The 13,201-nt window shown below is 46.8% G+C and overlaps 1 protein-coding gene across 3 annotated transcripts in view; it reads right to left on the bottom strand.

Annotated features, from left to right (window-relative positions):
• The window catches only part of FAM149A (family with sequence similarity 149 member A), a 155,694-nt gene that overhangs the window by 81,453 nt on the left and 61,040 nt on the right, over nucleotides 1-13,201 (bottom strand). For 2 of the 3 annotated variants that reach the window (XM_040418757.1, XM_040418758.1), the window contains exon 2: nucleotides 4,534-4,644. In XM_040418757.1, the coding sequence (XP_040274691.1) occupies nucleotides 4,534-4,644 (111 nt within the window). Of the gene's footprint in view, nucleotides 1-4,533; nucleotides 4,645-9,632; nucleotides 9,961-13,201 lie in introns of those variants that run through there. The other variant, XM_040418759.1, reaches the window with a different exon arrangement.

The raw sequence follows: 13,201 nt of genomic DNA, 5'->3' as shown, positions 1-13,201 counted from the left end.
ATATATGGTCAGTTTCACTCTAGCACAGGGGGTGCTAAGGGGTGTGCACCTATCCATCAGGAGGACTGGTGACCCACTAATATTTTGTTAATTGCCTATTCTTGTCCGCAAAGCGCAGACAAGAATAGGACATGTTATATTTTTTTTGTGGGGCCACGGAACAGAGCCGTTTTGGCAGCTCGGATGCAGACCCATTCACTTCTATTGGGCCACAAAAGATGCGGACAGCACTCCGTGTGCTGTCCGCATCCGTTGCTCCGTTCCATGGCCCCGCTAAAAAAATATAACATGTCCTATTCTTGTCTGCGCTTTGCGGACAAGAATAGGCATTTATATTGAAGGCTGTCCATGTCGTTCCACAAATTGCGGAACGCACACGGACGCCATCCGTGTTTTGCGGATCCGCCATTTGCGGACCGTAAAACACACCACGGTCATGTACATGAGGCCTTATGAACAAACATGGCACTAATAGAGAAGTGCCTGTGTGATTTATCTTTTACATTTTACATAAACTTTCGGATAACATTTGGAGCTGGCGTTTTTATAGCAAAAATATGCCAAAGAACAATGGTGCAAAAAATGCCACCAAAAAAAATGTCAATGATGACTGACCTAATGGGAGCATGCAACTATAAAGCACTGAATAGGACTACCAGCTGGCTCAAACCTAGAGCAGGCTTCTTTACACAGTGTTTTAGAGGCATTTTTGTTTTGCTTTTTATTGTAAAATAACTGGGGGAAAAAAATTGTAATAAGCTTAAAAGGTTTGTCTCATTTTGCCTAAGATGAGACACAGCTCTGACCACCAGCCAGCCGGAAAACAGCAGAGCGGGCAGGAACTTTCTGTTTCAGTAGCTCCCATTCCAGTGCATTGAAGCTACGGAAACAGCGCACACTAGCACGCTCTGCTGTTTCCTGGCCGCTGGCGGTTGTGGCTGTGTCTCACCTGACCTTAGTAGCGGTGAGATGAGACAACCCCTTTAATATATGCCTTTTTAATTACAGCTAAGGGTCCATTCACACGTCCGTAAGTGTTTTGCGGATCCGCATAACACGGACACCTGCAATGTGCGATCCGCAATTTGCGGATCCGCACATCACAGACACTATAATAGAAAATGCCTTTTCTGGTCCGCAATTGCGGACAAGAATAGGACATGTTCTATTTTTTCCAGGAACGAAATTGCGGATCCCGAAAAAACGGATCCCGAAAAAACGGATGCGGATCCCGAAAATGCGGATGCGGATCCAGGAAATGTGGATTTGCATCTGTTCCAGCCCCATTGAAAGTGAATGGGTCCGCAAATTGCGGAACGAATGCGGACCCAAACTACGGACGTGTGAATGGACCCTAACATCAGACCACGGCATTTTAAAAAAATGCTTGAAAAAATGGCAGGAAAACTCTGCAAAGGAAATGAGGACAACAATCATGCCCACCTCATCAGTGGTGTCTATGCTAAATGTTTGTGGTAGCATGCTTCAGTCAATTGCGTGTTGGTGAAACTGGTCGACTCTAATGCACTAACAAAAATCATTGCACAATGTTTTAAAGGGGCTGTGCCAAGTAGTAAAATTATCCCTAGTTCACAGGATAAGGCCTCATGCACACGACCGTATTTTGTTTCTGTGTCCGATCCGTTTTTTTGCGGATAGGATGCGGACCCATTAATTTCAATGGGTCCGCAAAAAAAGCGGACAGCACACCGTGTGCTGTCCACATCAGGATGTCCGTTCCGTTGCTCCGGAAAAAAAATAGTGCATGTCCTATTTTTTTTGCGCAAAAAAAACGGATGCCATACGGAACATCATCAGTTTTTTTTGCGGACCGCAAAACACATACGGTCGTGTGCATGTAGCCTAAGGCATACTGACTGATTGTGGAGGTCCAACCACTGGGAACTGTACCAATCCCAAGAACAGGAGTTTCGTTCCTCCTCCTGATGGAACAGTAGGTCGATCATGCGCCCTGCCATTTCATTCATTCATTCGCTATGGGACTGCCAGAGATAGCCAGCTACAATGCTCAGTGGTAGCCCCAGTGGCCAGACCTCCACCACTAAGTTAGTTATCCCCTATCCCATGGGCAACTTCAATACCTGGCCCAGTCTCTTTTATGCATATTCATTCCATATAGAAAATTAAATTTAGGCCTCATGCATCCGTGGCCGTTGTTCCGTTCTCCGTGATTTTCTGCGGACCCATTGAGTTTCAATGGGTCCGTTGAAAACTCGGAAAATGCACCGTTGTTCATCCGCGGCCGTGATCCGTGTTTCCTGTCCGTCAAAAAAATATGACCTGTCCTATTTTTTTGACGGACAACGGTTCACGGACCCATTCAAGTCAATGGGTCCGTGAAAAAATACGGATGCACACAAGATTGACATCCGCGTCCGTGATCCGTGGCCGTTGGCAACTTTCACACAGACGGATCGCAGATCCGTCTGCATAAAAGCTTTTTCAGTATATTCTAACACAGAGGCGTTCCCATGGTGATGGGGACGCTTCTAGTTAGAATATACTTTGAACTGTGTACATGACTGCCCCCTGCTGCCTGGAAGCACCCGATCTTTTACAGGGGGCTGTGATCCGCACAATTAACCCCTCAGGTGCCGCAACTAAAGGGTTAATTGTGCATATCATAGCCCCCTGTAAGAGATCAGGTGCTGCCAGGCAGGAGGAGGCAGACCCCCTCCCTCCCCAATATTATATTCATTGGTGGCCAGTGCGGCCTCCCCTCTCCCCACCCCCAGTTAAAATCACGTTTCGAATCCCCCATCATTGGTGGCCAGTGCGGCATCACATCTCACCCCCCCTCAGTTAAAATCACGTTCCGAATCCCCCATCATTGGTGGCCAGTGTGGCCTTACATCTCCCCCCCCCCCCAGTTAAAATCACGTTCCGAATCCCCCATCATTGGTGGCCAGTGCGGCCTCACATCTCCCCCCCCCCTTGTTAAAATCACGTTCCGAATCCCCCATCATTGGTGGCCAGTGCGGCCTCACCTCTCCCCCCCCCCCTCTAGTTAAAATCACGTTCCCCCATCATTGGTGGCAGTGGAGAGTTCCGATCGGAGTCCCAGTTTAATCGCTGGGGCTCCGATCGGTAACCATGGCAACCAGGACGCTACTGTAGTCCTGGTTGCCATGGTTACTTAGCAATTTTTAGAAGCATTATACTTACCTGCGAGCTGCAAAGTCTGTGACCGGCTGGGCGCTCCTCCTACTGGTAAGTGACAGGTCTGTGCTATAAGCAATGCGCCGCACAGACCTTTCACTTACCAGTAGGAGGAGCGCCGGGCCGGTCACAGACATCGCAGCTCGCAGGTAAGTATAATGCTTCTAAAAATTGCTAAGTAACCATGGCAAACAGGACTGCGGTAGCGTCCTGGTTGCCATGGTTACCGATCGGAGCCCCCGTGATTAAACTGGGACTCCGATCGGAACTCTCCACTGCCACCAATGATGGGGGAACGTGATTTTAACTAGGGGGGGGAGGGGAGCTGTGAGGCCGAACTGGCCACCAATGATGGGGGATTCGGAACGTGATTTTAACTGGGGGGGGGGAGATGTGAGGCCGCACTGGCCACCAATGATGGGGATTCGGAACGTGATTTTAACTGGGGGGGGGGGAGGCCGCACTGGCCACCAATGAATATAATATTGGGGAGGGAGGGTCTGCCCCCTCCTGCCTGGCATCACCTGATCTCTTACAGGGGGCTATGATACGCACAATTAACCCTTTAGGTGCGGCACCTGAGGGGTTAATTGTGCGGATCACAGCCCCCTGTAAAAGATCGGGTGCTGCCAGGCAGCAGGGGGCAGTCATGTACACAGCTCGTAGGATATTCTAACTTGAAGCGTCCCCATCACTACGGGAACGCTTCTGTGTTAGAATATACTGTCGGATATGAGTTTCACGATCTAACTCAAATCCGATGGTATATTCTAACATAGAGGCGTTCCCATGGTGATGGGGATGCTTCAAGTTAAAATATAACATCGTATTGGAGAAAACTCTGATCCGATGGTATAAAAGGGACTCCTGACTTTACATTGAAAGTCAATGGGGGACTGATCCGTTTGCAATTGCACCATATTGTGTCAACGTCAAACGGATCCGTCCCCATTGACTTGCATTGTAATTCAGGACGGATCCGTTTGGCTCCGCACGGCCATTTTTTTTCATGTCCGTGGATCCTCCAAAAATCAAGGAAGACCCACGGACGAAAAAACGGTCACGGATCACGGACCAACGGAAATCCGTTTTGCGGACCGTGAACAAATACTGTCATGTGCATGAGGCCTCAAGGTACATAAATGTCAAAAATCTGAAAAAAATTTAATAAAAATGCCACCAATAGCAGCAAAACCATGAAAAAAATATCAAATTACTTGTTTGGAGTTACTAATGTGATGTGTTTTTGTGCTACATGTGAACAATATATCCTTTTGGATTTCTCTGATATTTATACTCATAAAGTACTCCATATCTGAAAAGAAAACTGAAAAAATTCAGTGCATACTGTACCAGATGTAGTTATGAATGGCTTCCTGGACAGGCCGTGTAAAATGCACTGGAAGAGGGTCACCTCCATTGTCAGAGAGCCGAGGGTCTGCGTTACCTCGAGACAATCCTTTTCTGAAAAAGAGAGATATAAATATGACTAAAACTTAAAGGGGTTGTCCCACGAAAAATATTCAACAGTTTTCAAACCAGCACCTGGATCTGAATACTTTTGTAATTGCATGTAATAAAATTTTTTTTGCATAGCCACTGAGTTATTCAATAAAATGTAAATGTATAGCGCCACCTGCTGGTTTTTTTTCTTATTATTTCTTTGTCCTGCTCACTGAGAAGGCCGCACATGCTCAGTTTCATTCTCCAACTGCCTCCTGAGCTGTGATAGGTAGAGAGGGGACACGCCCCCTGATCTGCAGCAGAAAAGACACTCCCCTGAGCTGCCAGATTGATATAAATCTAGAAGAGCAATGAATGAGGAGATCTCAGGATCCATGTGAGGTACAGGGCTGGTTCTAGCTTTTTTAGGCTCTATTCACACGTCCGCAAATGGGTCCGCATCCGTTCCGCAATTTTGAGGAACGGGTGCGGACCCATTCATTTTCTATGGGGATGGAATGGATGCGGACAGCACACAGTGTGCTGTCCGCATCCGCATTTGCGGAGCGCGGCCCCGATCTTCGGGTCCGCAGCTCCGCAAAAGATAGAACATGTCCTATTCTTGTCCGGACAAGAATAGGCATTTCTATAGGGGGTGCCGGGCGGGTATGTTGCGGATCCGCAATTTGCGGGTCCGCAACACACCACGGACGTGTGAATGGAGCCTTATAAAGACATTGTCGTGCACTTTATAATGTCTGATTTTATTTAGTCATGGCATAATCCCTTTAAGGAAACCCTGAACTACATTAATTAACCCACTAGAACACTTAACTTGTCGTCCACATGGTCCGCTTTCTGCATACGATTTTGGAAGCCAAAGTTGAGAGTGGATCATAAAAGGAGAGAAAGTATAGAGCAGGGGTAGGCAACCTCCGGCACTCCAGCTGTCGTGAAACTACAACTCCCAGCATGCATACTTGCTCTGTTCTTCTCAGCACTCCCGTAGAAGTGAATGGAGCATGCTGGGAATTGTAGTTTCACAAAAGCTGGAGTGCCGAATGATTATTCACTCCTGGTTTTGGCTTCCAAAACTGGATGCAGAACCTGACCATGTGGCCGTACCCTTATAGTGACATTCGAGGCTGAAATCTCTCGTGCACGAAGGCCATTACATCTGTGTCATGATAGAATCAATCCTAAATTCGTCAGAGCTACGTAGTCTGGCAGCGCATATTACGTTTAGTAATGAAAAATACTTCAAGTCTGCTCCTTTTAGTATAACTAGTGTTTGGCCGGGGAAATGCTTCGCACAAACAGCAGTGCTGAATACTCGGGCTCAATAATTAACAAGCAGCTTATCAGTTTGGCCAGGCTCTTCCGGGGAGGAATTATTAACTGCTGGAGGCTGATGTGCGATGTTTGTCCAAAGTCTCTTCAGCCGCAGTCAACCTAAAACGGTGAGATGTCAGCGGACTGTGGTGGTGAAGGTGACCTTCACATGGCCGACCTTCTCCAAGGCTTAGTATAACCTTAGCAAATAAATATTATCTTTGATAACTGATGTAATGGAAATCATCGAATTTTCCAGTCTATTTTCTGTATTAGGGCTTGTTCACACGACCGTGCCGTTTTTTTTGCGGTCCGCAAATTGCGGACGCCGTCCGTGTGTCTTCCGCGATTTGCGGAACGGAACAGGAGGCCCATTATAGAAATGTCTATTCTTGTCCGCAAAACGGACAAGAATAGGACAGGAGTCATCATTTTTGCGGGGCCACGGGACGCAGCAACGGATGCGGACAGCGCACAGAGTGCTGTCCGCATATTTTGCGGACCCATTAAAATGAATGGTTCCGTATACGGAGCGTATGCGGAACGCATGAAACGGTCCGTATACGGAACGCAAAATACGTTTGTGTGAACAAGCCATTAATCAAATCTTCAAGATCTCGGGTTTGCTGTTCTAATGAATAGTACATTGAATAGTATGTGCCGAATATTGGTAAAGTCCAGCTATCAGAGCCTGGTCTTGTAGAAAGCCGTGGACCAAGACAGATTTCCATCCCCCGGTAGTACACAATTAAGATTTCTAAGCAGAGATTTTGAGGAATTGATAAAACTGGAAAATAACTTTTCAATATGCAAAGATTGACCCGTGTTAGGGCGATATTCACATCTGTATTGGAGGCTCCAGTCGGGGCCTCTGTCACAGGGGTCGTCAGAAATGGATGAGAGAAAAGTCCTACATGCGGGACTTTTTTCTCCACTAAAAAAGCATTCGAGAAAATGCAGACATGACTGTGAGCATGAAGCCTTAGGCCCCTTTCACATGAGCGAGTTTTCCGCGCGGGTGCAATGTGTGATGTGAACGCATATCACCCGAACTGAATCCTGACCCATTCCTTTCAATGGATCTGTGTACATGAGCGTTGTTTTTCATGCATCACTTGTGCGTTGCGTGAAAATCGCAGCATGTTCTATATTCTCCGTTTTTCACGCAGCACTGGCCCCATAGAAGTGAATGGGGCTTCATGTGAAAATCGCATTGCAAGTGTTTTTTTTTTACTGATGGTTACTAGGGGTTGTTGTATGTAAACCTTCAGTTTTTTATCACGCGGGTGAAAAACGCATTAAATGCATCGCACCCTGGCGGGAAAAACTAAACAACTGAACGCAATTGCAGACAAAACTGACTGAACTTGCTTGCAAAATGGTGCGAGTTTCACTGAACGCACCCTGAACGCATCCGTCACGCTCATGTGAAAGAGGCCTTACTCTGTGATTGTATCCAAGCAGACTTTTACCATTTTTAGTCCTTTTTTTTGCTGTATTTTTTATGCCTCTTTTTAGAGTATCATTTTAAACGTTCATTTTTTCAGCTTTTTTTCCACTCCTATAGAGAAACCTATTAGAAAAAACAATAACACATGGCATAGGTGTAACTGAGTCCCATTCAAGTGAATGCCTCAGCTGCGATACCAAGCACAGCCGCTATACAATGTACAGTGAAGAGGAGGTTTCCACATACAGCTGATCAGCAGGCATCCTGGGCAAGGGTGCACCTAGCAATTCTGCTGCCTGAAACGGCGCCCCCCCCCCCATGCCAATTTCTTAACCTAACCCCTTTGCCACAATGAAAGCGCTCATTGCCCTTGGCCCTTCCGCTGCCCCCCTCTTGTCCCTACCTGGTGCTGCCTCACCCGGCCTCATTGGTGGTGCACCCCTGGTCCTGGGAGTAGGACTAACGCAGATCTCATATTGATGACCTATACTGAGGACCGTCATCAATATGATAATCCCAGACAGAAACCTCTTTAAAAAGTATCCTACACCACCGCTGTATATAACTTTGGCGATCCACCGCCAGCGCAGGGGCTTTATTCGGACCGACGTCTAAAACACCGGTCGTAATAAATGACCCCCATTGTTTTCCTTTAGGCCATGGTCACACATGACTGATTAGCTGCAGATTTGCCGTAGCGGATTTACATGTGGAAAATCCGCTTGTTGGGAAATAATTCGAATTTCAGAATTCTCATCTACATGCTGCGTAAAAAAAAAAAAAAACAGCGGTATTGCCAGTTGAAATTCGCAGCATGTCAATTTATACAGTGGATTTCTCTTGTGGAGTTCCTTTTTCAATGAAGAGGGTGAAATCTGGATTTTGCGCTGCAAAAAACGCACGTAATACATGTGGTTTTGTTGCGTTTTTTTTTTTCCATGTGTTTTTTTGCGGTGGAAATGCAGCAAAAAACGCTGCAGAATTTTCCTCTGGATTTTCTATCACTTGTGTCCCTGGGCTCAATGTCCGCCAGTGTGTTTGCTCACTAGCAGTTTCTTCACTGCATTTTTCCCTTGTAGAGAAGATGGCGTGAAAACGCCAAAAATATATATACCAAGAGCTACAAAAACGCCTGCATTTTGTATTTCCGACAGTCCTCCAGTGACCATCTTGAGCTGGAATTTTTTATGCAAAAAGAAAAAACACCAAGAAGTGCGGGAGAAAAAAACGCAACTAAAAACACAAAAGTGCAGAAAAATACCAACAAAATCCTACGCGTGAACGCACCGCCCTGACCGCTACTTGTGGCCTGAGAAAATGGAGGCACAGTGCTATACACAGTTTTAGATACCGTAAGTGTTGATATTTGGGGTGAAATCTTGTATACACCAGGTTATATCACACAGTGAGGGCTCATGCACATGAACGTATTTTCTTTCCATGTCCGGTTCGTTTTTTTTTTGCGGAGCGTATGTGGAACCATTCATTTCAATGGGTCCGCAAAAAAAAAAAAAAGTTACTCCGTGTGCATTCCGTTTCCATTACGCAAAAAAATAGAACATGTCCTATTATTGTCCGCCTTACGGACAAGGATAGGACCGTTCTATCAGGGGCCGGCTGTTCCGTTCCGCAAAATACGGAATGCACACGGACGTCGTCCATATTTTTTGTGGATCCGTTTTTTGCGGACCTCAAAATACATACGGTCGGGTGCGTGAGGCCTGATGGAGTAAGAAACAGATCCGCAATAATAATTATTGAGAGGGTTTCATACAACCGAACGTTTCACCGTGACCCATACATAAAATCATCAGTCTTCTCATCATCAGAGATTGGCATCGGGCAGGATTCACACATGCCATTTTTTGGTGCAGTTTTTGGAGCCAAAGCCAGGCTTGGATCCCATAGGAACAGAAAGACTTACCTACCTGCTCTCTTTTATATCCACTACCTGCCCATGTGAACCCAGCCTTACAGCCCAGCTCTGTCTGCCATTACACAGTCACCTGGCTGACGGTGCCCCTCATTGCCTTTGTATTGGGGGAATCCAGTAAGAAACCAGGAGATTTTACTATCTGTCATTTTGTGGCTGATCTCTCTACAGATACTTCTCTCTATGACTCTGCTCATATCACTGGGTGGCAATGCCATGGCAGAGGTCTGCCCCCAATACCCCGCCAGTAAAAGCTCTGTCCGTGGGCACAGGGCACTGTGAGCTGTCACTTACCCAATGACCACCAGCTGTGTGTCGGGGCTGAGATTGTGCCGCAGCTGCTGCTGCTGTGGGCGAGATGGCTGCCTCACTCTGCAGGAGGATGAGGGGTGGGCAGCTGTGGGCATTGATACAGACGGGTCCCTGCCCGGGCACAGTGGAAGGCAGCGTTCATTTTCCAGGCTGCCACTCCCGGAGTCAGTGCTGCGGGAGGGAAGGGGTTAAGGCCGCCTGTGCTGAGGAGGCGGAGGGTCCTGTCATCAGGAGGGGCTGAGGATGGAAGCTGGTAGATGATGCCACCCTCTGCAGACTGCCGGCTGAGAGATCATACACATTGTTTACCTCAGCTACTAAATGGAAACCATGTCTAGTCCTCTGCTACCATATAAGGAAGTCCCTTAAAGGGACAGCACATGTTAACCCTGTAGTAGGTCTACAGTGCGGTATCTTCTCCCACCAATAGACATGTGTCCCAGGTGAAGGTCCATCCCTCAGAGATGGGGGCAGAGCTGCTCCCACCACTGGCAATACAGTATATCCGCGCATGAAGTTATCTACAAGGCAAGTGCTCAAGCACTGAAAATGGATTTCTGTTGGTTGAATGAAGTCCTTTGTTTGCTAGAAGCAGCTGAGAGCCAAGAAAACCCCTTGCTTCATGACCCATGATGGCGGCTTTATCCTGTCCAGTTCTGAGGACCTCTACATGTGTGAGCGCCACCAGCAGCCAGTCCTATCAGCCTTAGGCCTCTTGCACACGACCGTTGTGTGCATCCGTGTCCGTTGTTCCGTTTTCCGTGTTTTTCTGCGGACCCATTGACTTTCAATGGGTCCGTGGAAAAATCGGAAAAAGCACCGTTTGTCATCCGCGTCCGTGATCCGTGTTTCCAGTCCGTGAAAAAAATAGGACCTGTCCTATTTTTTTCACGGACAACGGTTCGCGGACCCATTAAAGTCAATGGGTCCGTGAAAAAACACGGAGGCACACAAGATTGTCATCCGCGTTCGTGATCCGTGTCCGTTTTTTTCCTATCATTTTCGAGGCAAACTTGACTTAGAATTTTTTTTCACTTTTCATGTCTGGTGATCCTCCAAAAATCAAGGAAGACACATGGACAAAAAAACGGAAACAGATCACGGAACAACGGAACCCCGTTTTGCGGACCGTGAAAAAATACTGTCGTGTGCATGAGGCCTTAAGCCTCTTTCACACGAACGTGTGTGATCCGTGGCCGTATTGCGGCCCGAAAATTGCGGGCCGCAATACACGGCCACAGTTCCGTGTGCATTCCGCATCACGGATGCGGACCCATTCACTTCAATGGGTCCGCAAATCCGGAATCGCGGAACGGCCGCACGGGACGGGACCCCTCGGAAGCACTACGGAGTGCTTCCGTGGGGTTACGTCCCGTACTTCCATTCCGCAAAAAGATAGAACATGTCCTATCTTTTTGCGGAACGGGCGGATCGTGGACCCATTAAAGTGAATGGGTCCGCGATCCGATGCAGCTGGCGATCGTGCATTGCGGCCCATTCGTGTGAACTTAGCCTTAGGCCTCTTGCACACCAATATTTTTTTTTTTTCCGTTCCGTTTTTTTGTGTTCTGTTTGCGGTCCATATGCAGAACCATTCACTTCAATGGGTCGGCAAAAACAACGAAAGGTACTCCGTATGCATTCCGTTTCTTTATTTCGTTCCGTTCAAAGATAGAACATGTCCTATTATTGCCCGCAAATCCCGTTCCGTGGCTCCATTCAAGTCAATGGTTCCACAAAAAAAACTAAATGCATATGGAATGCATCTGTATGTCTTCCGGATCCGTTCCATTTTTGCGGAACCGTCCATTGAATATGTTATGCCCGGCCCAATTTTTTTATGTACTTACTGTCTAAACATTATTGTATGCTTCCGTTTCCGTTTGCGATCCGCAAAAAACGAAAACCAAACTGAAACTGAAAAACAGAACGGAAACACTACTGAAACAAAAACCCGGAAGAACGGATCTGTTAAAAACGAACCGCAAAATACTGAAAAAGCCATACGGTCGTGTGCAAGAGGCCTTAGGGCTCATGCACACGAATGTTTTTTATTTCCGTGTCCGTTCCGGTTTTTTTGCGGACCATATGCGGAACCATTCATTTCAATGGGTCCGCAAATTTTTTTTAAGTTAGGCCTCATGCACACGACCTTTGTGTTCCGTTCCGCAAAATGGGGTTCCGTTGTTCCATGATCCCTTTCCGTTTCTGTTTCCGTGTGTTTTCCTTTATTTTTGGAGGATCACCAAACATGAAGGAAAGTAAAAAAAAATCGAAGACAGGTTTGCCATGCAAATGATAGGGAAAAAACGGACACGCGGACGCAGTTGATAATCTTGTGTGCCTCCGTGTTTTTTAGCGGTCCCATTGACTTGAATGGGTCCGCGAACCGTTTTCCGCCCAAAAAATAGGACAGGTTATATTTTTTTGACGGACTGGAACCCACGGATCACGGATGCGGATGACAAACGGTGCATTAGCCGAGTTTTCAACGGACTCATTGAAAGTCAATGGGTCCGCAGAAAATCACGAAAAAAATGGAACAACGGACACGGAATAAAACAACGGTCGTGTGCATGAGGCCTTACTCCGTGTGCATTCCGTTTCCGTATGTCCGTATTTTCGTTCCGCAAAAAAATAGAACATGTCCTATTATAGTACTGCTCTATTAGGAGCCAGCTGTTCCATTCTGCAAAATACGAAATGCACACAGATGTCATCCCTATTTTTTGCGGATCCGTTTTTTTGCAGACCGCAAAATACATACGGTCGTGTGCATGAGGCCTTAGAGGGTAATTTATTAAGAAATATACGTCACTTTGTGGCGTATTTAACCCCTTTGCAACAACATTTTAGCCTTTTTTTCCTGCTCATCCACTTTTAGATTTAGTGGCCATTTAAAACAATCCTTTTGTTCTGCATGCGTGGATCCACTAATGTCTAAGAACTCATCTCGTCATGACAAGATACCCGTCTCAAGGAAGCCGGATCTATCACTCATCCTGTTTCTAGCTACATAATTCCCGTTCAGGGGTCACCGCAGGAAAATGTAAAATGGGCCACCATGTGGTACATGGCCGAGCAATGTCCACCAAGGTCACTAAACTCAGCTAATTGAGGGGAACCTGATTGAGAGACCCCCTTTCTATAGCATACGTGTGCGCATGGAGAGTTCCTTAGAGGTTTTCAAGTATATACTAATAGGCTCCCACTAGCTAAACTGGCCTTGCTTATAATTCTTATAATAATGTAAGGCTACTTTCACACTGGCGTTTTGGTTTCCGTTGGTGAGATCCGTTCAGGGTTGTCACAAGCGGTCCATAACGGATCAGTTTTGCCCTTATGCATTCTGAATGGATAAGGATCCGCTCAGAATGCATCAGTTTGCCTCCGATCAGTCTCCATTCCGCTCTGGAGGCGGACACCAAAATGCTGCTTGTAGCGTTTTGGTGTCCGTCTGACGAAAATGAGCCAAGACGGATCCGGCTGGAACACCATTGAAAGTCAATGGAGGACGGATCCGTTTTCTATTGTGCCAGATTGTGTTATAG

The sequence above is a fragment of the Bufo bufo genome, chromosome 2 (assembly GCF_905171765.1).
Source record: "Bufo bufo chromosome 2, aBufBuf1.1, whole genome shotgun sequence".
Classification (NCBI taxonomy): Eukaryota; Metazoa; Chordata; class Amphibia; order Anura; family Bufonidae; genus Bufo; species Bufo bufo.
The sequence above is the reverse complement of the archived record's forward strand: the minus strand, read 5'-3'. Positions and strand labels throughout refer to the sequence as shown.